Source organism: Haemaphysalis longicornis, unplaced genomic scaffold, assembly GCF_048455015.1.
Source record: "Haemaphysalis longicornis isolate Haplotype H1 unplaced genomic scaffold, Haemaphysalis longicornis Haplotype H1 scaffold_5, whole genome shotgun sequence".
In the NCBI taxonomy this organism is placed as follows: Eukaryota; Metazoa; Arthropoda; class Arachnida; order Ixodida; family Ixodidae; genus Haemaphysalis; species Haemaphysalis longicornis.
Window position 1 is genome coordinate 169,203,251 of NW_027526385.1, and position 25,851 is coordinate 169,229,101.

Sequence of the window (25,851 nt, forward strand, 5' to 3'; positions counted from 1 at the left end):
AACAATTATCTCCTACGAAAATGCTGATTATATTTTTTTATGCAAGGAAGACTAGCCCAGTATTTTGTACAACATTTTGAGAATGGAGTCTTTTGAATGGTATAGACCACTTGAAGCGAATAGACAGCGACTGATCAATCACATCGTATGATGATAACAACGCTGACCTGAAATATTTCCTTATAAAGAGATGTTGCTGTCGATGTTTTAAATCAATAAAACTAGTCTATAAATGACATGTTTACAAGCGCAACTATATCCAGCGCACTGCCGCGTGAAGTTTTAGCAGTTTGATTTCATCAGCATTAAATTTCTCAAAAGAAACTTTACGCGTCCTTCGTCGTGAAAACATTTCTCTCACTGTAAGTTGTGCAATCATTCCGTCACACCACTTATACTAGCCTAATAAAACACCCACTATAGCAGAGGAGTCGGGACAATGGGAGCGGGTAATGACTTGCAAAATTCCTCAAAAGATGTGTTTTTTGCAGCAAAAGCACTCATTAAATGCGAGAGCAAGGCCTGGAAGGCTGAACGGCACGTGTAAGAATTGTTATTATAATTTTTACAATAATAACCGTTGTACAAACATTTGTTATTCACCACTCTTGGCACAAAACTTCTACGAAAAACGCCAGAAGATAAGTGGTTCCTTAACGCTACAGACTGCATCGACAGCGGAGGTTCATAATCATGTAGTTGCGTGAACACCGTAACTGCCATTCGTCGACATGTAAGCTTTTTCTAGGGGTCATGTAGTGCTTGCGATATCCGCTTGTCAGAAGAAACCGACAATGGCGCGATACTAAACTCACATCATATCTCGTTGCAGGGCTAGCAGACTCCCAAGCAAGCATAGCTGTTGTAGGGTCGGTGATTTCGGCGCGCAGGTTGACAGGGGCTGTAAAAGAAAAGCATTGAACTAAATATACTAAACATATTTTGAACAATGGTTAAAAGGTGGTTTTCAGCTCGCAATATACCATATTTTCTAAGGCACATGTTAGGCTTAAAAAGAGCAATCATTTTACCGCTTGAACTGTTAAAGCGCATCCAACGAAAAAGTCTACTGCAAATATTTTTGTAAATTCAATTGAATGCGCAAAATGTATAACAGCGGCAACTATAACTTTACATGCACCGTATAAGGCAATAGCGGAAAATTAGTTTAAAAAGCTATGAAACCGGAGGCCAAACGCTCTTCGCGAAACTTTGTATTAATGTGGTGCAAGTTACTGTATGAGCTTAAGCGTAGTAAACAAATAGTTTGGTGCAATCTTCTAAAAACAAGTATCCGCAGTAAAATGTTACATAAAAAACCAAAGTTGTTTCCCTTTATTTTATTCGTCAGTTACGCGGCAGTTTTTAGGCGCTTCTTTTAACGGTGTGCAAATGGAGAGTTTAATAAATACAACAAGGCAATTGCTGTAAAAAGGCGGGCGGAAGAAAGTCTGCGATGTGTATATTATGGTGGTGTATAGCGATTTAATATAAGATGCCTCTCAGAAAATTTCTAGAGAATCAAACGCGAAGTAAATTTTCTTACCTATATATTTAGCAAAGAAACAAGTGAATCAAGCAGCCTTCCCTTCATTCACAGTGTAAGTGGGTTTAATTCCTTCTTTGAAGTCGAACAAGTGCCTGTTCAAACACTTTTTACCTGCTTGTTTGTCACATATCATCTTGTCTGCTACAGAATGATTTGTAAGAATAAAAAATTCCGGTTTTTGACCGCCGTCGATGCAGACCTTGCCGTGGTTTCGGTGGCACCACCCGCCCACTTAACTAAGTAGCAATAAATTTGTCGCCTACTTTCATAGCATGGGTCTCGTGCATGACTAATGGCTAACTGAGCATACGGCTCATCTGGGTGATGTTTGTTTCACGAGATAACGTCTAATTTTTAAACAGCCTGTAGGCTTGCCGCTTCTGGCTTTCCTCCACCGAATTTAACGAACTAGGACAAAACATGTTTTCATATCACAAATGCTGACTGCGTATTAGGAGTCTGTACATTTAACTGTAGAAAATGTTTTAAGGTTTAAAAATAAGAGAAATGCGCTTTGTAAATGCCATATTTTGACTTTAGATGTTTTTTCACTATTGGAAAGAAGCGCAAAAAGCCAATAGCACAAGGAAAGCACGCAAACACGGCGGCGTGTTTGCACCCGCCTACCCCTTGTGGTTTTGCCTTTTAACGTCATTTTCTGCTTGTGGCGTACGAACACACACAAGCTACTACTCCTACAACCTGTTAACAGTAATGCTGGCACTTAGGGAGGAGCTTCATTATTATGGACTTCGAATGATTTGATCCTTTTACAACTTAGAAATTGGTATCGATGATTTTTTAACCTGAAGGTTAAAGCCTAAGTTGCAGCCACAGAAAACGTTTCATTCAGCGCTTCTACATGCAGCTTTGTAACGACGGAGGTTTCTAAACCTTTCCTAGGACACATTTAAACAAAACTACGGAGAATTCAGGTGATTGTATTTGCAAAATGTGTGAGAACACCGCTCCTATACCTTGGTTTTATAAAAGCTATTTGTCCCTGATATTAGTTCAGGCCGTTTGGCTAAAAACGTCTTTCTGTGCCAATATGTTATATTTGTAAGAAACACCTTGCGAATCGAATGACAGACAATTTTCTAAAAGATCCATTCGATAAAAACCTTTTTCTCCTTTTTTTGAACAACACGCTTTACTTCCCATTCTACAACTTGTTCAACTTGCTTCTTTTGTTGTATTGAAACAACAAGCTTCTCTGGCAAAGCATAATATTCAGAAAACGCGAATCAGTGGTACATGGTCTCCAGAATATTTTCTTCACCACAGTGATATGCCAACGAAGCGCACAACAGACTCGTTACTGGACACCTCCAGATAGCTGCACCATACTCACAAAACATTTAAAGTAAACATCTTAAGCCCCTTCCCTAAAACCTACGTTACAAAAACGCAAGCTTTTTCCCATGAAACCTCAGTCAAAATCAAAGTACAAAATCTAAAGTGCTTCCACCGAGTAAAAATGGCGCTGTCGCAGGGACTTCGGCTTGATAACACGAGGGGCTGAGGTTCCTTTCCCACCAGAGGAAACGTTTTTCTTGAGGCGCTTGATGTGCTTATTGGAAAACCATTATGTTCTTTCCTATTGCGTAAATGGGCGTCTTCTGCAGTGCGTTTTCTGTACCGTGGCTCTAAAGGAGAACAGGAACGCTTCGCTTCAAAAACAACCGTTACTTCTATTTCGCGCTGTGCTTCAAACCGACTGATGTTGCCAAGCTTACCAAAGGGTCACAATTCATCTTTGTCCTGAGTTTAGCGATTGATCGATTGGTTCATTGATTCTGGGATTTCACGTGGCGAAACTGCAGAAGTTTGTTTGGCCACCTGGGGATCTTGAGCAACGAAATCTTGAACACACGGGCGTTTTTGCTTTCAGCCTCATTCAGAAAAGCGGCTGCTGCGGCCGGGAATCGAACAATCATCTGTGTGCTTGGCAGCCCAACGCTTTACACACTAAGCCACCTCGCGAGTATGTTTGGCCTTGGGAATCAAGTGGTTGTTCAATTTATCACATATTTAATGCCCTTAAACCGATACAACCATGCCCTGTGGCGGAAACTATCCATAAACAATAGGTTTCGGTTAGGGGCGTGCGCGTTTTTCATTTTTCGCACCACAGCTTGTTGCAAGCATTCATAAAAGCCAAACAAACACTCCGTACATTCGCTCCATACGTGATCTAGATGTTCTGATGTAGCCTAGCAATATTTATTGAATGTTTCACGACGCTGGTTTTTTTATGTAAAATAAAACCTTCGCAAGGGATTTGTGAATTGAAGGGGCGCTATTTAACGTTTGTGATATTATTTACAGGACCTTTCTCGTTATTTCCAGCTTCACAGAGAAATGTTGTTAATGGTCACAGTATAAATTGTGCGAGTACAGAAAAAGATATTCCGCAGTTTATACCTCAACGAACAGCTTTTTGGCCCTCGTGTTTTTAGTGCTTCCCGCTTTGAATTGTTTATTTATTGTCCCTGGTTATAGCGAAATGCAGACAGTGGGGTTCTGTGATTGGAAATCATGTGCCGGTAGATCACTTAAGTGATTATGAATGGGTCGTATCAAGGTATTTTCTGGATAAATGGTGGCTGTTTTTGATAGTTATCGTGTCCTATATTCCATTACCTTTTAAATTTGCAGTAAATATACCATTCCCAGACACTTAGTACATAACAAAAAGTGTTTTTTTACTAGCGAGCTTATTATGACCTGTTATATCAACCAACATTACATTCATCACGGGGATCAGCACGGGGATCCTCACCGGGATATTTCACTGCACGGGTTCGGTTTAGACGACACATTTTGCAGAAATCTAGGGTTGCAAGATCGGTGGGGATATCGAACTCACATTGGTTTACGGAAGCTTGTGAGTTCGCGAAAGGAATGCGCCACGACGTAAATATTTAAAGGCCTATTTTTCTACAGTACCTGATTTGCATCTTGCCCTAACGCTTTCAAAGTGGACGTGTTTTTTGCTTCCCTGGAATTTTTTCGCGGCGAAGACGTTTATTTCTACAAGATGAAGTGCCGGGTGTCCATGTTGACAATTGTACGGGAAGATAAACCGCGGGGCGCAAACAAGCATGTTAGGGAGAGCACGGGAAATACTGCCGAAACCCATGACTTCTGATTAACGTATGATTTGTTAGCAGCCCTGGTCCCGTCCAGCTGTTTTGTGCTATGTTTGTGAGCAAACGTGGGCTTTAATGTTTCCGAAAACGAGAGCAGTTTATATGCTGCGGGCGAAGCAAATACTACGGCATTCTATTTGCCAATTCCCGCCATGCATATATCGTTTTGGCCGTTTCTGCGCCGCTTGTGGTTCCTTCTAGTTTGTTCTAGGTCATTGAGGAGCCAATGTTTGCTCGACACAGCTTTATTACCAAAAACAACTTTGCGTAATTTCTGCCTACATGGCGATTTTGCGCTGTCAGAGTCACCGCTTAATTAACACATAGAGAAATGGAGAGAGTAGAAAGCAGCTGCAGTCGAGAGAATAAAGGGACGGTAGATCTTGGCTGGAATAAAGAACACAGGCACCTCCGCTGCGAACACCTGTACATGGCAGAAACTAAACCCACCATTTTTGTGCACTCCTCTAAATTCCACTCTGGGTAATTGCTTTTTATTCATAAATGTGCGCTATCCAGTCCGACCGGAACAGATCTGCTTGGGAAATCGGACATCACGTAAAGGTTTGGGTAAGCGATCTGATCACATTTCGAATAGCACTACCTAGAACACACCTCGGCAACTTGTGTGTCAGCTTGTGTAAACAGGGTTTCATATTACTCCTCGTTGAAAAAATGTAATTTTTGAATTTCCTTTCCGGCTCAACCGAAACACCACCATATGCAGCCATTTCTTCTTCAATAAACAGCTATGCCTTTTTAGCGTTTTTTTGCTATTGGCATTGCATTGTCCCTTAAAATTTAATAGAGACGTTACCGGAACAGCACTTACAATATTTTCAACATCCTGAAAACAACCAAAAGCGCCGCAGATCTGCAATCGAATGAAAACTAAGCAATCTGACATCAAAAATATAAGTCTGCTTCCAACGCTTACATTGGAAGCTGAAATATATATGCCCTCGTGGAAATATAAAAAATAATTTATAATTACTTGCTAAGAAACGGTTGTAACTCGCCAATCATGGTTGTGTTCACAGTGCTCACTTGTCGACCGGCGCCTCGGAGGGTCAACCAATAGTGATTTACCGCCAACCGCAATTTACTAACATCTTCTTTGCTTTCTTGCTTGTTCTTTTACTCTTTTCTTCAAACATTGATTTTAGTTTTATAACCACAAAAAATTTTTCACCGCACGACATAACGTCAGTCCTGTATTTATACGTTACCTAGAGGTATAGTTCCAAAGCTCGTCGCAGTTTCGGGTCCTATGAGAGTTTCCCCCATGTCGCCAAGACCGCAGGCGCTGACGAAAACTGTGTACCTGCGTCCGGGGTGCAGTGACAAAGTGACGTTGAGGTCGTAGTTGCTTCGCTTCTGATTGGCAGAAACCTCCGGAAATACAACTGTTCGTTCATTCTCGTCCCCAGAATCCATAAGTTGTACCCGCAAGCGATAGCCGGCTGGCTTGGAGTTCCACCACAGCGGCTTGTAGATGGTCAGGATCACCTCAGCTGGGCCTAACCAAGCTGACTCAGGCCAGGGTGTGACAGCCGTCGGTGCGGTAGGGGCTGTGCAATTGGTGATGCAGAAAAAACTCTGTCGAGTATTTCTATCGTTTACCCTAAACCAGTAACAATTCGCAATACCTTCACATTTTCGACATAATATTGACGCACTTAATTCAACGCGAACATAAGGCATTCAGAAAGATCAATGAACCGTTTCGAACGCAATGCATAGCGTTGGTAGTCCAGCCAAATGCCATACAATCGTCCTGGTAGGTTTTAGGCAAAGTTAGCACGTGTACCGTACCTATTTTTAACTTTTTAAACAGTCTATGTATTTAAACATGGTCTTCTGAGTAGTTTTTTCAAGTTTTCCTGGATCATAATGGCTGCTGGTGGCATCATTGAGCACCTATGATATAATTTTGGCGTATCAAATGCTCAGTTGTCGGTAAAGCGGCAAACCATATTATTGTTTTCGACACGCTGAACACATTCGTTATGAGCCTATGTAGCAGTTCCCATACTGCCCGAAATTGTATTACCTAGATTAGGCGTTGTGAGAGCGATGTCAAGAGGGATTGGGATACCTGTGGCGCTAAGGACATATATTAGCCGGATCGCAGGATATATGTGAGTGAAAACCGATTACGGCAATATGCGCAGCTGAGGCGTGATACATAACGATCAGAGTAATGGTTTCAAGTTAAGAATGAACAATCCTTTACACTGTTTTAGCGTTTCTCCTGCCAACGTCATCTTTAGTTATCTACAAGTGTGCTCTTATAATGAGATTCAAATCAGTGTTTTCCAGGAACTTCAGTTCATAGTCAATTGAGACAATCGTGAACCGTAGATAAAAAACAAATTTCCAGATATTTGAAAGCGTTTATTGCTTTTTTTCTGTCGAATAAGTGAGAAAGCTATTTTGTTCAGTTTTTGGTAGACTGTTATTCAATATCAACGTTTTTCCTTCTGCCTATGCTTTCATACTGTTCAGTTTTGGCATATTTTGAAGAAATGTAAAGTGGTATTCATGCAGCAGGGATGGTTCAGTTTATTTTACATGTTCACTTGACAGAATGGATAGGATAAGCTTTTTATTGATCTTAAAATGACACATAATAACGTGTTTCCAAAATACACAGCATGGTGACCGGCTTGCTCCTGTGATGCTCGCCATGAAGCAAATAACTTGGTATAAATGACTTCCAGGCTGGCCTCAGGCGAGAAGTTTAGCATCGATGCTCTTGGCAACATATGAGGGGCAAAATAACAATGGTCAGAGTTCTTACACGTTTTCGAGTTTAAAAAGATTTACAAAGAAAATATGTTTCGCTTTATGGCAGCCATTCAAATTTTCTATTTCAGCTGATTAACAGAGATGGGCTTTGGTCTTGCCCTTGTATTCTGTGGTTTGATGCTTTAAATTCAGCGCTAAATTTTTCATAAACGTTTCCCTCACCTGACGCAGGGGTGTGTATGCTCAAAGTCATCGGCTTCCCCAACTTTTCAGCAGAAGAATCTTTAGATCCGTAGAAGGGCCACAGGAAGATATCATACTCTTTGTACGCATGGAGCTGGTCAGCAGAGAAGTTTCTCGATAGGCGAGGCAAAGTGGTCTGGAATTTATGTTCTTGTGAAGTTGCCTTGAAGTAGTAGCCAGAGAGGTTGCTGGGAATGGAGTCGCCACGCCATCTCCACAAAAGTATCAGGGACCCGTTGGTGTCCAGCTGACTTGTGAAATGCACTAGTCTCTGCGCTGAGTTCTCTGCGTATACGAGAAAAAATGTGGCCAAACAAACTGCTTGCAAAACAATATATGTTTTGTATCTTCATGGTCCCTACAATGTGAAAAGTGGCAATGTATACAGGGTAATGTAAGTTAACTCGAACGGTTTTTTATGCATTTAGATGCACGCGAAGACCCCCTCTACAGTGAGGCTTTTTGCCCAGGGGAACATAGAATGAAGTTTTATATATAGATGTCAGTGATTTATTTGACCAAAATTGAAAGTTTTACTTTTTAGGGGCAGCACTAAGCAGACTTGCTTGTATTGAAAAGTTAGGCGCAATCGAAGTCCTAGGCACTTTGATTTGGCAGAATTCTTCTAGGACATTTGTACCCCGAGATGTAGAACTGTGAAGTCCAGATGCTGTTTGGATGATCACGCATGCAGGCAATACGGACCGGCGCAAATCTCCCCCCTATAGTGACAGGCCTGCTTGGTACGGTGTTTAGTTCGATAACAGGGTCGATGCATAAGCACAGTGATGACTGCCACGTTTCAGTATTGACTGGCGTTATCGCAATATGCAGTACTCGGAACGTATCAAAACACAAAAAGGGAGAAGCTTTGTGGTGGTTCTCACAGTCTTCCATTGGTAATCATGGGAATCTCAATTAAAGTTCGCAGTTCGATATCTCAGGGCACGGATGCGCAGGGTTTCTCCCGAAGGAGACTGCGTAGAAACACGATTGCGTCTACGTTTCGATGCAAACATGCCCACTGACTGCAGCAACTAACTTTAAGGTCAGTAGGCCACCACTGAAGCAACCACTTTAAGACCATTAGGCCACGTACATCAATAATTACCATCCACTTTCGTGTCACTCTGGGCGCATATCTTCACAGCACAGGTACTTTTCACGTATATCTCAGTGCCTAATTAAAAAAAATAGCCTGTCGACTTAATTTTGATCACCATGTAGAAACCAATACCACACGCGCGCACACACAAACACACACACACACACACAGAGGCTGGTATGGTGATTATGATGATCGTGATGCAGATGGTGAAACATTGCATATCACCTTAGAGGGGCGTAAGCTGTGTTCCCACAATTACGACAACCATTGGTGCCTTTGTCATTCAGAGCATGTGCTGCCACGATTACGACAACCGCCGGAGTATTTTGAGCCAATCTTGCCAGTCGCCCAACTTGGGTATTCTTGGCTTGACAAACGTTCCCGGGGAACCTTGGTGGTGTCGCCGCCAGGCAAGCACACACAAGAGTTTAGCATATTCTTGGTTTTTTCACTGTCGGGCAATCGCTAAGCTCTCGAACAATCTCCTCAAGTGGGTATGTCTGACTTGACAAACATGTGCAGGAGACGATTGGCGGTCGCCGCATAGCACGCACAAAGAAGTGTTCGGCACTTCCTTGTTTTTTAATGCCGTGTGGTCGCCGCAAGGTCCCCGCTTCTGTACGCACGCTCTTGTTCACTCGGAATGTTCTCTGTGTGGTTTACTGCGGACAGAAAAGTTGAACAATTTGCTAAAACGCTGCGGTGTGAAAACGCACGAAAAACTGCGCGTTTACAAAACATAGCCTATTACCACGTCGTGGGAAACTGCGGAAAGCGACAGTTGTTTTCTCTTGATCTAAAACAAAGTGGTTATGCACTTCTTTGCAATTTTTGTTACCGGTTTTAAAATATATATAAGTCATTTCAAATAAAATATTAAATATCCGATATGTGTACAGAGGACATACCTCCAGTGCTTGGGAAAGACTTCTGGTTTGGCACTGCATTCGGTGAACAAATTGGAGTGTTGTATCTCGCTCACCTTCTTTGCAATCGTGGTCATCCGGATGAAGAACATATCCGGCGTGGCAGGCACACCTGTGCTTTCCCCGCGCATTGGATTTGCACACGTGCTTGCAGCCGGCGTTGTTGATTGCGCACTCCGAAAACACTGCAGAAAGAAAAGGCCGAAGCAATTACACCTTGAGCCTTTCTGATCAGTTCGAAACTTCGGCAATCTATATCAGGTTTTTTTGGACTTGCGGGGGATTCAGAAAAAGCGACTATGTGGTCTTCCCTCTTTGTTGCGTAAATACATCGTGGCATTCGAAAGCCCCACAGTTAACCGTAAAAACACTACAGAGATAACTAGGGGCTGTAATTCTGTCAGGTCTTAAGTCTACTTTTTGAATTTGTAATGCACCTGCAAAGAGTTACATTCCTGTCAATGAACACGTTGCGGTGTCCTAATACCGTTATTTATGTAAATACGCCATTTAAAAGGGTTGTCACGTGTAAAATGTTACTGACATTTTACAGTCAATGTCTAGACTTCCTGTCTGGCAAGCGACATAGTGGTCCCATGTACTCTGTGTTTGTTGTTCTGTATGATTTTGTTCTGAGTTATCGTTGTGTTCTATTTCCTGCAGGACTAATTTACGATCTTTGTGATAGGTTTGCCGCCATTTCGCATTTAAATTTATGAAATATATTACGCGACGTATCTAAACTAATTGATCTCTTGTTTGTGTTCGAAATTTAGTTGTTTAGAGCGCCCTTGAGGTTCTGTTGGGATAAATAAGAGTAACTTTAGTTTAAAGGGAAATACACATGTTATGTAAGTAATAGCCGCAACAAGTGCATTTGCTCTAAATTGCAGCACTTATAAAGAGAAATGCAATATAATGTAATAGCAGTAACTTTACAACATCTTTTAACTGCAGCAGATGTAAATGTACATACACCTTTAGAAGTAACAGTAACGGTTAGAATAACGAAAAACTCTAAGTATAGATAAAGTAACTTGCCCATGTCGTACTCGGCAACAAAGCCAGTGTACTCGTTGGAGCCGTCCGATACAAACTGCAGGCGCAGTTTTTTGCCTTCGCAGGTAATGTTGGTCGGGGGCGTGGTACCGCAAGCGGGTCTATACTGATGAACTGTATCGCGGTGCGTTGTGCTGTTTATCTGCACGCTGTCGTAACCACAGTTGCTCTGTCAAAAAAAAAAAGATGACGTAAGTCTTGAGCTATCTGCAAACGGAAATATCTTGACAACAAGAAAAGTGAGGTTTCAAAGTTTCATTTCATCGCTTGTACGTGAACAGCATCAACTTAATAGAGAAACCTATAGCAAAGGCAAGCAGATGGAACTATGGTGTTTAATTTGTCCCCTCTAACGCCATTTTTATTACCATTCTTTTGCCAAAACTTTAACGCGTCATTAAAACCCGAAACTACTACCTACGGTAGGCTTTTCTTGAAGTGTACAGTCTAATTTAATCGTATCTTCCGGACAAACCAGTTATTTCCTGTGTCGCGCATACGTAATGTTCCCACAAGTTTCCAGATCTAGGATTTCCTCACTGGTTGTGTTTATATTGCTCCGGTAATCAAAAACCCTGAAAATGAGCTACATCTGCCCATCAACTTCATATTTTTTTTACGGTTCTAGATATCCAAGCGTAATTCTACTCACGTGGAGTCTCAGGCAGAAAAAGCCTAATGTCTGTATTCACAAACCCAGCCGGTAAACTTATAGCCTTAAGATCTGAATTCAGGCATTCACGATACTGGTTCAATGCTAAAATGATTTCGTTAAAATGGAAGATCTGGATGAATAAATTGACGTAGTTTGCACTGATAGAAAAATTGTTCTCTATCTAATTCCCTCAAAAGTCCTATTGCACATAATTCCAATGACCGCATTTTATCACCGCCCATTTTGCCAGACGCGCAAACCTTGGCAGATGAGGTTTGTGAGTATTTTTCTCGAGTTATGGTTACTTTCAAAAAGAGTGTACAGTAACGTTTGCTTTCAAAAAGAATATTCATTTTGCCTTTTACTCCACATTTCACGCAAGAAAATGAATGAATACATTGTTTCTAACCAAAAACCAAAGAAATAAATTTGCGCGAAAATTTGCATTTATTGAGCATATTTCGTTTACCCTTTTCAAGAACGTCTTGCTGGACGGCGCAATTCCCACAGCGTAAAAAAAATTCTTCAGTGGTAATGAACAATAGCTCTAACCTTAGATAATAACCAAATCGAGGATTGCGCTCCCGAAAAAAATGCGTAAACGAAAAATTTACCTGTGGAAGAAGCTCTACATAATGCCATCTTACTATGTTCTGCTTGCTCTCTATGAAACATGCGTGAAAACGTTAAAATGTGAGCTAGCCTTATGCTTACTCTGATGATTAAGCAACCTTAGGTTTTAAGGCAGCTACTAATGGCGGTTTTAATAAAATCCGTTTTGCCGACCTATTCGCTATTATTACCCGAAAAACCGCCAAATACAACCCTAAATACGGAAATCACCATAAAGGAGGAAGAATAAATGACTATAGCAGCCAGTGCAGCACAGGGTGATGACCTGACCGTATTTATGGAAATACAAGAAGCATGTAACTTCGTCACTGGAAGTTACATTCTTTTCTTTTGCTACAGCCCTCGTAATTGTGAAGGCGACCACTCGCCTACCCGACCTCTGCATTATCTGAGCACTAGATGTTTAGACATATAACCCACTGAAGTACCGCGCATTGCGGCTTCAATCATACTGGGAGCACTGCCGCAACTACCGCACGTTAGAAGCCGCAACTCACGCACTCTTCTAACGGGCAACTCGTGCACGTTAGAAGAGTGCTATAGGGTGACAACACGGGTGCAAACAATACGTGGATTCTTTTCTTGATTGCTGCGACTTAACCACAAATGCTGAAATGCAGAGTACTTTTAAGAATAACCGCAGCCGATGCGTGGACACCAAAGTAAATGTTTCGACTTCAACTCCGCCGGAAAGCAGAATAAAAATTAAATCTTGAATTCGTTGGTTATGTTGGAAGCGGTTATGTTATCCTTCAAAAGATATTCGCAAAAATCAGGGGAAAAAGGTCATGGTGTTTTTTTCTTTGTTTTCATACTCAGGTGGAAAATCTAGCAGTGGCTTATCTCGGCTATGCCAGGATATACCTAGCGTGAGCTGAGGTTCAGCTGGTTATTTTTAGGTTTCCTGTTTGTCTAGCATTAGCTGATTATCATGCTTACAGCGGCTAAAACGATTTCCAATCCAATTCAATTCAATTCAATCCATCCCAGTCCAGACGCGGCGGCAGCGGTGGCTCCGGCGCCCCAGCTGTGCGCGTGAGATGGCACTGCTCCTCGCGCATGCGGGGCACGGCTCTCCGGGAGCCACGCGAAACGGCTCAACCTCGGCCCGTGTAGCCCACGCTAGAAAAGGCCGGGCTATTTGTCCGAATTTTGTTAAACAACTACAACACTCTGCTTACGCTTGCTTATCAAGATTAAGTGTGCTAAAAAGCAATAAGGTATAACCCGGAGCAAATACCTATGCGAAATTGTATTACCGCTTTGTGCGTATTCGAAGCCGTGTAAATGTGCTGCGCCAAGTAATGATAGTATCAAAATATAAATATTAGTATTCAAGGTAAGAAAGTGAAGAGTGCTTGAGGGCCATTACTTACGTCAGTCTGAAGACAAAAATGTGTGAATCTAAGGTTTATGCAGTGCCGAGGAGGAGCCACGATTTCATAGATGCACCTCTTATTGCGTGGGTAGAGTTCCGGGTACTCCGGACTTGTGATGTTTCCCTTTGTAGCCGTGAATACGCCTCCACATGGTTCTACAGAGACACACATGCACATTATATTGAAGTTGTCGGCACCAAACATAAAAACCGTTAACTTATTTGAACAATTCAATCCTGCTGACTTAAAAAGATCTAACAGGTACATTTCCTTGCCTGATAAATTTGGCGCGTGTATCCGCTGATGTCGTTTTTTTTTATTGTTTGGTCTACCCCTGGTTTTTGCAACCCCAATGTATCTAGGCTGTCCCCGCTCATTTCTGGGCTGCGCATTTCATGATTTATCAGGCGCGCTTTTTCATACTCTAATTGAAAATATGTTCTGTGCAATTCCTTTCGTATTGCAAGATAACGACTTCTTTCCTCATGGTAACATTAGATGCAAAGTTTCAAAAACGTCACGTCATCTAAGATTTTATTTAGGGTGCATTATGAATTGTTATTTATGCTGCGAAATTTTTTCAAAAAAATAAAACGAAATTTACAGGAGGATACCAACTGCCTGCCGATGACCCAAACTGGTGTTGGTTCAAATTGTAAACGCATAAGTCTAGGCATCTGTAGCTGCAAGCTAAGACTTTGAATAAACTAAAAAGATTACAAAGAACCCCACAATTTTGGAGGGTATTTTTGAATATAAGTGGTTTTTCAGCATGAGCCTACGTTCATACTAATTTTATGTCGTCTTGAATATACTTCGTAGTAGGCAAAGCTGAGCCGGTTGGAGCATATTTATCATTTAAAGCACGAACAGACGTAGCACAATAACAAAGCGGTGGCGTTGTCTACAACTTGTGTAAGTCTGCTGCAGCTTTAAACGTTGAGTAACCATTTCAGTGTTTCTCCACAAGTATATGTGCTTTTTATAGGTGCTCATTCGGAACCTAAACTCAGGGGTGAGCTGCGCCACAAAGAGCACGCGGACAAGGCTACTTCAGCCGCAAGATGTCTTGGCTTACGGCATGACGTCGCATTGTGTAAGGCACTAAAATCTTTGCTTGAATAGATGTTTATAGTTCGGAACACACGAAGAACGTCCGAACAGAATTTCCGAAGGTGAGATAATTCCTGCCGCAGCAATGGAACGCCTGGACCCAAAAATCTCAGGGTCACCGAGAATCACTAGAGCAAAAAGGGTGATCTGGTCACACAACCTATCTACATATATGATATAAATTTTACAAAAAATCTCTTTTTATGGTGATAGCACAACCAAATTTTCTCAGTTTTTGTTTTTCCTAAATTAGAGCAACGCTGAAATAGCGCTATTGTAATAAGCACCTGCCATTTTGTCACAAGCAAGGCTGCCATGTATATGAGAAAAAATTAAATGCACCAAAAACTTTTGTTTTAAAGGGAAAATGAACATTATATTTTTTTGGAAAATCAAGTGCCCATTCTGTGCCCAGTGAATCTGCGCGGATCGTATTTGCGAGCCTTTAAGAGGGCACCATGCATCCGCATACCAAGCACTTTTTAAACCAGTCTTTCAATTTATACTGAACCAGAATACCTTCAAAAAAGACCCACGAGAAGCTTTGCTGTACTTACCCTTCCAATAGTTGGCCGAGAAACCAGATCTCTGTTCTGAATGGTCAGTCTTAAAGTTCAGGAACAGGGTGTTTTCTTCGGTGACTACCCGATCTGGAACTGTCGTGCCGCAAAATGGTCCGTACCTCCGGTTTATCTCACTGCCTCTTTCTGTGTAGGCCAGTACATGGTCGTGACCACAATTTGGCTATGTAAAAAAAGACAGACTTGTAGCGACAGTTATGCATTTTATGGACATAATTGGCCAAGGAATATTTTTAACGGTTTTATTAGGTGCGCTCCAACCCACAGAAAAAGATTTGTGCAAGAACGTGCCGGCTGCATCTTCACCAGCGCGATGCCGACATTCCCACATACAATACCACCGATTACATCCTGCCGTCAGGCTTACCGGAAAAAGTCAAAATTGCACTACTGCATTGCTTTGTTTCTAGTACATCGTGTTGTGAAGTCAAAATAGAACTACTGCATTGTCTGTGCTGCTAAGACATCGTGCTGTGAAGTCCAAGACCTGGATTCAGTCAAGTTAGAGGAGGGCGTAATTTGGGGGAGAAAAAGAAAACGGCCGTGTCTTAAGGCTTTGGCGCACGTTAAATATCTCCACTTCCAAAATATTTCTGAGCCGTGCACTATGCTCACCTCTTAGCCCCGTTGTAGTTGAAGTAAGTCAATCTATTAAACTTTGTCTTTTGAGGTGCGAAGTAGCTGTCATGTAACCTAACAATGCTACGAGTGTGTGTAAAATTCCTGTTTAGAACGCCACTTTTCTCTCTTACACCATTAAGCTGTTATACGTTTGCAGGACCGACACCCACTTCTAGCAACTGTTTCCAGGGCCGCGGCTATGCCTAGGGGATTGGCTGCGAATTGTCGTGACGGCGCCAACTAGTCTGCGCCACTCGTCAGTTAAAAACTCTTGGGGCATCATGCATGAACGTCACTCTAACTTAGTTATTGTAGGTCGTACGATCGGCTCAGCGCGTCATCGTTCATATCGAGCTAAGTTACGTGCATTTGTGTTCATGCATGCTTGTTTCTGTTCAATGCACCGTGTATCTCTCGATGTCACTTGCGTTTTCCCAGCTAGTAATCGGAGCTGCGGTCGGCACTTCCGCAATATACAGAGAAAACGTCTTAGAGGAGATCGAATGCCAGCTTTCGTGTCCAAACACTATATGAGCAGCGCACAAAAAAGAACGTATCTGTGTTACTATATGCCTCATTTAAAGGTAAATTGGTCTTTGCAGACGGCATGTTGCTTCTGTATGATGCCGCACTGCCGTAACCGCGATAGCAATTGACAATAACAGGATCTTTCAGGCACGTGGGCTCAGAAGCAGAGAGTCTACGACTTGAATCAACCGGGGCCTCTGCCACCCACTATATGTGTGCAAGTTCCAGGTAACCGAAGTACTTATCTGTGGCCCCTATTTAAAATTGCATGGACTGGGCTTTTGTAACCCGGAATAAGCGGGACATTGCAGACGCTCTATTTCATGATACGCTTCATGGGGCATATTAAGAAGCTGGAACTCGTAAATTATTGCTGCACGTAGTCCTATTGCAGTTGCTGCCCTTGGAGTTGCAGCTTGTTGTTAGAGCGGTCATGCCGCTCTTTCTATTCTGTGTTCGTGCCCCACGCTTCCGCTTTACCATCCGTTTTTTTTGTTTATGAGTTTATCTAGGTGAGTGGTATGGAGAAATGGTGGCTCACGGCAACCACGCACGTTTCCCTTCAAACTTAGCCGTGCCTGGAGTGCTCAAGTTTGCATTGTTCTTAAAAGCGATGATTGGAAAGCACCCGGAAAAATTGTTCTGTGCCGTTGCCGAAAAAAAAACAGGCAATTGTGTCTTATCACGCCGGCCTCTGCAAAGTCGGGGCACGCATCGCCAACCCCTCAGTCTCTACAAACGCGTAGTGAGGCGCTTCAAACCTCCAATTACCTACAAAACTCTAATCTCCGCGTTCCCTGAGAGCTGTGGGTACCAAAATATTAGACATCTCACTCCGGTCAATGTCAGCCATAGAGCTAGAAACTTCGTGTTTTTAAAAAAAATCAGAATTGGTAAGAACCACCAATTTGTGATAAAGTGAACGAGCAGCCCTCGGTATCAGCGCATCACGTTCGCCAAAACTACATCTGTGAAACGTGAGTACTACAGGTGGAAGTGGACGGTGATACACTTGCCGCCAGTAATTATTTTTTGTGATCCTTCTGGCATGTTCTCTTCTTTTGTTCCATATGTCACCTGAGTCACTGCAACGAACCATGTGCCCTTACGACACAAATACCACGTCACTGGCGTACAGGTTGAGGTGCTTTCTCTTTTAAAGTGCAAGCCATATTTCTGCATAAAAAGATAAGCTCCTAACATTATTCCGCACCTCAATACCAGACAAGACTATAGCACGCCTCCTGCGTTTGCGCTCATTGAGAGCGTATAATCACTTGTTGAATCCAATGGGAACGATGTGGTGGAGAGGACGGGGGTAGAGAGTGGGGGCGTTTACAATCAGAAATTGAGTCCGTACACTGTGCTATGTGGGCTCGAAAATTGAGCTGTTGGTCCATAAACTTGGGTTGCAGTCTCCACTGAGCCCGTTTACGGCGTATTTCAAGGCGGACCAACCGGAGCACCTCAATCTTGCCTGTATCAAGTTTTCGGATAACATGGGCTCGAATACCTCTCTGGATATTTAAGCAATATTTATTTGATATCTTCTCACCCGACCACATCTTTTCTATACAAAATAAGCGCTGCAAGCTCAACAGAGGCCGTCCGCGAATTTCATCCATGAGTGCTGCATGAGAAGACATCAACCACACCCACCGTTGCCGAGAAAAATACAATGTAGTTATTTTTAACTTGAAAACAGTGGGTCCGTAACTTTCCCCTGCTAGTAAAAAGCACTATTATTGGCCATTTTGTGGGCGCAATGCTGAGTAAACCACCGATGGAGATGTGTATGGCAGCATTAAAACATCTGTTCTGATCCAACAGTTCGGCAGTTTCTAACTTCAATGGTGAAGATATAATTCTGGGGGAAAGGAACCTAATTACCACTGTGAAAGGGCTATGATTAGCACGCCAACTACTTAACGGAGTATTTTACGACAGTAATTGTGCGCTCCTGTAGCGCAATATAATTTTGTCTATGTTAAAATATTTTCTAAACCAGTAAAATTGTAAAATCTTCATGCTAAGCTTTTTTTTGCAACTTCTCTTGATTTACGAGTGAGACTTCGACAACATGCTAATGAATACCTCATCAACATCGCCAGTTTCGTAACCGTAGTTTCTTTTTATAGCAGGGGCTATTAAAAAAACCTGTTCTCTGGAAGGACTTCCGTATTTTAGATGTTCGTTTATTTGTAGGCAAACAACCAAAATTAAAGGACAGAAAACGTTGTTTGCGCATGATTTTACAAATCTTTGGTACGGCCTTTCTTTGCGGTGTTTTGCGGAAACCTCAAGTAGAAAGGTACCTTAAAGTCAAAAGTAAATCTTCTGGGCGCTCACAATATATCCTCTGCAGTGCAGCTTTTGCCCCTTCAGTCACAAACAGAAACGTTTTTGATTTTGAGAAAAATATCTTGTAGGCTGTGGGTAAACAGAATTATTGCGTAAACACACACTGGCTGAAAACTCGAGACTAGAAGTGACGAAGATTAAGAAACTTATGAGGCTCCTTGGGAATGAGTAACGACTATTTAAGCACAATTCTAAAACATTCAGTAAAAAAGAAAACAATATACAAGCGAGGATATGAAACCCAGAGGCGCATTTTCTCACTCATATTTCAGTAATAGTGGCTGAGGTTCTTCAACTCGAGGACTCTTCTCTCCGTTTGAAAAATTGGGTAAGGCCTGCTTTAGTGCAAGTGAAAAGTCTTGATTCAAAATGAAACAATATGTTAGTGACGTTTGGCACAAAACGACACAATTTCTTACTCACGCTGCTATATTCGAGATTGAACTGCTTGAACTCAACGACTATTCGCTCCGTTGGAGAACCAATTATATTCCACGTGGAGTTTGCGTTGGCTGGATAGTCACCAGGGTAGTTCGGACTTGTTATAACCCCCGATGAGGAGTGGACGTCACCTTCGCATGTGTCTGCACAAAATTATAAAAACATTTATAAAATAAAGAACACCAATTTTTCACTCCCCTGGTCAAAAGTCTTTACAACAATAAAAATAAATTGTCGCACTAGTCGGCCGTGGAGCAATATGATGGTGAAAGTTGTGGTATTTAGGTACAAGAAATATGTATGCAAGATATATGCAATGTAGTAGCGCTCGAAACAGAGGACACGTTGCACAACGTATAGCTAAACAGGCGCCGCTGGAAGCACTATGGAAATATTGTAGGAGCACGATGGAAAAGAGATATATTCCTAAGGACCTTGATTTCCCAGCATGATTTAAAAATAAAATCGAGCGTTTAACATATTTCCCAGATCCTTCACCGTGTTTGAGTATATTCTGTTGCTTTCGATTCCTCTCTTTTCTTGCTAATTTCTTGACAGCGTCACCTTACGCAATGCACCCGCCTGCGATCCTACAGTCTCAGCTCTCGGCCAGATGGACCTAATCCGCGCAAGCGCCGTCACATTCACCTGTTGCGGATCACGCATCACAATAAATTAAGTTCTGTTCTGCAACGCTTCAAGCATAACCAGTGCCGAACCCACACGACTCCTCCTCAGCAGACCGTAGTTTCGGAGCGGGCCCTAGTTTCTATCCCACGCGACCACCAGTATGCGTTATTCATTTGAATCTCAGAAATAGCTGTTTGGTAACATTCCTGGTGATCTCTACACTAAAAAATACGGCCACTTTCCGCGTTTCTGAAACACCTGAGGCTTTCGCATTAGTATTTGACACATCTACACCTGGCTCACATGTGCCTTAATTTGCCGCGAAGGTATTCATTTGTTTTATTTTGCGTAGTTCTGAAGCCACGTTCTGTTATTCTATTCTTCCAGCATGCCCGCTTTGAGCGTCATTGCTTCTTAGCCACCTGAAAGTATAAGTATTACGGCTATTGCTAGTAACATTTCTTGGTAGTGATGTGAAAGCAGAATTGGTGCTTTAATTTTCGCTCTGTGATTTATTGTGGTAAAAAAATTGCTTCTCGTGCCTGCACCCGATGCCGCCGGTTCGTCGTGGAGCGCCCGAGCAGCCTCAAACATCGCGTCACGCAGCACGAAGCCCACTGCGCTGCTACAAATGTCACCAGGTCAGTCACAGCGCGATTCTCCCCAGTCGAGCAGGGAAACGGGCTCAGCCGTCGGTGAGCGCACCGGCGGCGGATCGAAGCGCCCGATAGGGAAGTCTCGCCACCACTCCCGACGCGTACAGAGTGGGAGTGCTGGCGCCTTTTGTCGACCTCTCATTCGCGGGGCGTGAGTTTATAGCACTTCTGGACACCGGGGCAAGCACTTCGCTTATAGGGGACGAGGCCGTTTCCCATCTCGAGCGCAAAGCCATTCGTCTACGCGCGCGGAAGCTGCCGCTCCAACGTCAGGCGGTGACGTACGGCTCGTCGTGCGCTTGGGTCAGCGTGTGCGGCTAATGCAATTCGTTTACTTGCCCGGACTTAGGGTCCAAGTCATTTTGGGAAGAGTCTTCATGTCCAAGTGTTGGCTCTTCGTCGACATCGGCAACGGAGGCTATCGGGAGAACCCGCTTTCGCCGCTCAAACCGTTCGCCGAGTCGCCAGCAGTCCCTTTTGGCGCAGCTGGTAGCTGGCGTGCGCAGCAATTTCCAAGCACGGTCATTGTTGCGCCGCTACTCATTTCTCCTGCGCCGCATTCTCTCCACCCCGAGGCCGGGACGAGGATTTACGCGCGCTTCTAGCAGACGCTAACCAGAGCGTGCTAGCGAGCTGACAGCGGCGCAGCGCGACCGCGTTTTGTCGTTGTTAAGCAACGTCGGCGAGATATTCACTGAGCAAGTAGGTTGCACAAGGTTGGTGCAGCACTGCGTAGACACCGGCAATGCTCAACCATGAAAATGCCATCCCCGTCCCGTCAGCCCCTCCAAACAGCAGGCAACAGATGAGGCGCTCGAGGAACTTCTGACAGCAGGCATTATCCGCCGCTTAACGAGTCCTTGGGGGTTACCAGTGGTGCTCGTTCGAAAGAAAGACGGTAGCTGGCGTTTATGTGTGGACTACCGGCGGCTGAATGCGGTCACGAAAAAGGATGTGTATCACTTCCTGAGCGTAGGCGAGATAGTCGCAAATCTTGGTGTCGCAAAGTATTCCTCTATTCTGGGCGCAAGCAAGGAGTACCATCAGGACGAGATGCGTCCCGGCGATGACTGCAAGACAGCGTTCACTTGCCATCTGGGTATGTACAAGATCGTACGTATGCCATTCGGTTTGTGCGGAAGTCCGAGCACATTCCAAGGCTGGATCGATCGGTTGCTCGGTGAGGCAAAGTGGCAGCATGCTCTCGCCTATTTGGACGACATTGTCGTCTACTCCCGCACATTCGAGGAGCACGTCTGCCACCTGAGAGACATCCTGGGAAGATTCAGGGTGGCTGGCATAACCATCAATCCTGCCAAGGCGCAAATATGCAGCACTCAAGTGAGCCTGCTGGGCTATCAGATCAAACGCGGATAGGTGTCCCCTGATCCTGAGAAACTCCGGGCGATCTTGGAGTTTCCCATGCCGAAGGATGTCGCCGGAGTTCGGCGCTTCCTAGGGATGATCGGCTAGTACCGACAGTTTATCCCCGCTTGAGTGCGCCTGCGAGCACCCCTGACAAGGCTGTTTAGAACATCCGCCCCCCTTGGGAGTTGGGAGAGGAGCAGGAAAGCAGCCTGCGCTAGCTGCGGAAGCTATTTCAGAAATTGCATCGCTGAAACTGCCGCATCTGAACAGGCCGTTCGTTATCCAGACGTATGCGAGTGACCTCGGCGTAGGGGCAGTTCTCCTCCAGGCGGACGGAGAACAACTGTGGCCCGTGGCTTTTGCGAGCCGTGCGATGACACCGGCCGAGCGAAACTACTCGGTCACCGCGAAGGAGTGTCTGACCATATTCTACGCACTGCGCAAGTTTGAGATGTACGTAGAGAGAGCCAAATTCACGATCGAGACCGATCACATGGCCCTGACATGGCTTGCCCGATTCCATGAGCCCTGCGGGACGCTCGCGCGATGGGCCTTGACATTGCAACGCTTCGAGTACGAAGCACGCAATCGCAAAATGCCTGAAACGTCGTTGCCGACGCGCTGTCACAGGCACCGGTAAACGACACCAATCCGGCGGGAGAAGCCGAGGAGGATTCTGAGGAGCAGCAAACTCTCTCGGCGCGGGAGGAGCGCGATGTGCGAGATTCCCTGTCCATCGAAAGCTCAGCGCACGTGCGTCTCGTCGTGGGAAGACTTCCTCTCGAGGCTGCGTTCAGTCGGGAAGAGCTAGTCGAGGCTCAGCAGGAGGACTTGTTTTGCCGTGAGGTGATCGCCAGTCTTAGTGAAAACACGGTCCCTCAGGGAAATCGAACACCGGATAATGACGGGTGCCGGGAAGCTGCTGGTAATGCGACTGGCGCGAGCTCTGATGCAGCTCGTAAAGCTTGGAGTTAGCTGGAGAGTTACCTGCTTGACGCCGACGGGGCTCTGCTGTAATACGTGCCCGGCAAAAACGACTCAGACGGGTGTTTTAAGGCCGTGATCCCGCGCAAGCTCAGGTGTGCTGTTTTGCAGCACTACCACGACGCAGACGGTTACGGTAGCGTGCCAAAGCCATGGCAAAAGCTTTGGCAGGATGCTACCTGCCCCGGCATGAAGGCACAGCTATGTAGTTATGCACTAACAAGCCAAGTCTGCCAAGAGCGCAAACCGCGAGGCTGTAAAGCGCCGGGCTTGCTACAGTCTATCGTGAGCACAAAGCCATGGGAGATCCTGGCGAGCGATCTGATGGGCCCGCTGCCGCGCAGCAAGGGAGGGCACAAGTTTGTACGCATGGTGACATGCCACTTCAGTGGGATCGCTGAACTCTATCCGCTGCGCAAGGCGACAGCACAGGAGGTCCTGCAAAATCTGTCTGAAGTGTTCTGTCGATACGGACTCCCGGAGCAGCTGATTTCCAACAACGCCACGTATTTCACATCAAGGTTGTTTCGTGAAGCGCGTGCGGCCATGGGTGTCAGGCAGCAAACAACATCGGGCTATCATTCCCAGTCTAACATGACGCAGCGCCGCAATCGTGACGAGAAGCCACTGCTCGGAGCATATGCCAGACGGCAGAAAGTCTGGTACGAGCACTTGACCTAATTCTACCTCGCTCTGCGCACAGGCATGAATCGGTGTACTGGCTTCACGCCAGCGTTCCTGATGTTCGGAAAAGAGCTGAACACGACAACAGACACGGTTCTGGCCAGGCGGTCGAACGGAGTCCCCACGAAAGCAGCAGACGCGGCTTACACACGGCGCTTGCGGGAAAGGTTGGCAGACGCCAACAAGGAGGCAAACCGCAGTCGCGGTAAAGCCAGGGCCGCCCAGAAGGCGGCCTATGACCGAGCTCATCGAGACGTGGCGTACCAGGTGGGCGACACTGCCTTGAAACGGAACCACGCGCTAAGCGATGCTAGCACGGGGTTCGCAACCGGTCTCTCACCCAGGTGGGTCGGACCGTTTGTGGTCGCCGAGAGGTTCTCGCGGCTAAACTACAAGGTTAGAGACCCGATTTCGGGTCGAATCAGCCGCTCCATTCATGTGGGCGAGCTGAAGCTGTACTTTCATAGGGAAGATACCGCCAACGCTCCACCTCGGGCACGCGAGAACGCGAGCTCGAGGAAGGCGCGGAGAGAAGTCTCCCGACTTACCGCTACAACACCCGCAATCGGCGAGTACGCTGACCGGGCGAAGCACTGACTCCTGAGGGTTCAAGCCTGTACGCCCAGGGTCCGAGTGACCCTCCAACCACGACGCCAGCACGCCGGGCATGCTGCGAGCCATCCGGGCCAGCCGCTACCCTGGGGGAACGAGAGCCCCGCGTAGTTTACGCCGAAACGGCACCCTGCCGCCCGTACAGCAAGCGAGCTGCGCGGCGGGGCCTGGCGGCTCCTGCGGTCAGTTGAGGGCGCCCCGCCCCCATGTGGGCTTAGGGTTCGCCGGAGGTGCGCCGAGTGGAGGCCATCTTCGGCGATTGGCCCACTAGCTACCTGAGAGACAGCACCACGAACGCGGCCTCCAGCCCGGGTCCACTCGTCAGGAGTCGTCACTGCTGACCTCGTAAGCAGCGCAAGCCGCCGGTGGTGCGGCAAGCAAACGCACCGTTGGTGCGGGGTGAACCGCTGCGGCAAGTCACCGCCTCAGAGACGATTGCTGCGCGGGCTGTCTTCAATTGTCCCAGCCTACTTCACCGGCTGGGTCTGCGGACCATGGGACGGCCGACAGTGCATGACGAAATCGGGTCAACCGATGGATTGTGGCGAACCATATGGCGGCGGCGTACGGTGCAACGTGGACTTTGGCACAGTTGCGCATGTGCGGCGTTGGAATATTTGGACCCGGATGAGTGGACGATCCAGCGCAACAAGCGGTGACACCACCGCGGCTGGAACCCTTGAGTCCGAGGGGCTTCGGTCAAAGGCGGAAGTGATGGCGGAAACCCAGAGTCCTGGGGCTTCCCCAATCAAGGCTACTTCTCTCCCCTCGACGGCTCCACCTCGTCCGGCGCAATCAGGCGTGTCGTGGCGGCGGAACGGCGGTCGCTCTTCACGTGACCGGCTGGTCGGGACCCCCGAGAGGCGGTCTGCGTGCGCGGGACGAGGCAAGGGTCTTTGGGGTTCGAGCAAGCGACGAAGACAGACGTGAGTGCCGGAGGTCCGCCTGTCCCCTTCCTTTGTCTGCCCCATTGCGCCTGCCTCCTGATCTTCGCCGGATGGCTGGGTCAGGACGAGCAAGGAGTCGACCACGTTATTGGTGGAGCGCCAATAAACGCGACTTTGGCCGTTTCGTTGTGTCTTGTTTGTTTTTTCCTGTTCTCTACCGCTACGCTGGTCGGCGGTCCATGGTGGAGTTCAGCCGAGCTAGCCTTGCGGCCAAGTCTCGAGGGTCAAGCTTGGTCGCCGTAAGAACCCTGGTCCACACACAGTTTATATACGGGAGCTTGGCGTCTGCAGTGTGACCATTATCGTGGTCTCGAAAACACAAGGTGTCCCGTGCGGGGATTTTTGCCCATTCAATTGGCCAACCCGACAACTTCTTGCTTTACGTGCTCAAAACTAAAATTGCACCACACGACACGAACGAATTAGTATGTGTGTGGCGCTACTGTTATTGACCGAGCAATATCAAATAAATTTTGCACTTCCTTGAGCTAAGCGTGGCTGTCAATGCTTCATGCCGGACAATCTTATAAGGAATAACTACGCTTCCTACATGCTCTATGGTGATGTTATTGTGCATACAAATATACGATAAAACACGCACACAAACGCAAGAGACAAAAAAATAGCGTCTGTTAAATTCACTGTAGTGCTGAGCCATGAATGATGGCAGCAAAACTTACCTTACCGCACCTAGCTGTACTGGTTTGTCATTTGTCTAAGCTCAGTTTGATAGACGATTACGCAGACCCCTGATATCACGGAATAAAGGAAGAGAAATTTCGATAACGTTTCTCGAAATTTTGTAGACATCTGGCCTTGACTAAGTGAAATGAAAGAACTAAGACGTATTTACGAGTGCTACGAGTA

General features: G+C 45.5%; 1 protein-coding gene across 1 annotated transcript in view; it reads right to left on the reverse strand.

Moving 5' to 3' along the window:
* The window catches only part of LOC144139992 (uncharacterized), a 132,171-nt gene that overhangs the window by 47,919 nt on the left and 58,401 nt on the right, over positions 1-25,851 (reverse strand). The window contains exons 7-14 of the mRNA XM_077672208.1: positions 19,086-19,246; positions 15,129-15,315; positions 13,456-13,613; positions 10,774-10,960; positions 9,789-9,917; positions 7,678-7,983; positions 5,934-6,275; positions 816-901 (exon numbers count right to left, since the gene is read on the reverse strand). Coding sequence (XP_077528334.1) covers positions 816-901; positions 5,934-6,275; positions 7,678-7,983; positions 9,789-9,917; positions 10,774-10,960; positions 13,456-13,613; positions 15,129-15,315; positions 19,086-19,246 — 1,556 coding nt within the window. The remainder of the gene's footprint in view (positions 1-815; positions 902-5,933; positions 6,276-7,677; positions 7,984-9,788; positions 9,918-10,773; positions 10,961-13,455; positions 13,614-15,128; positions 15,316-19,085; positions 19,247-25,851) is intronic.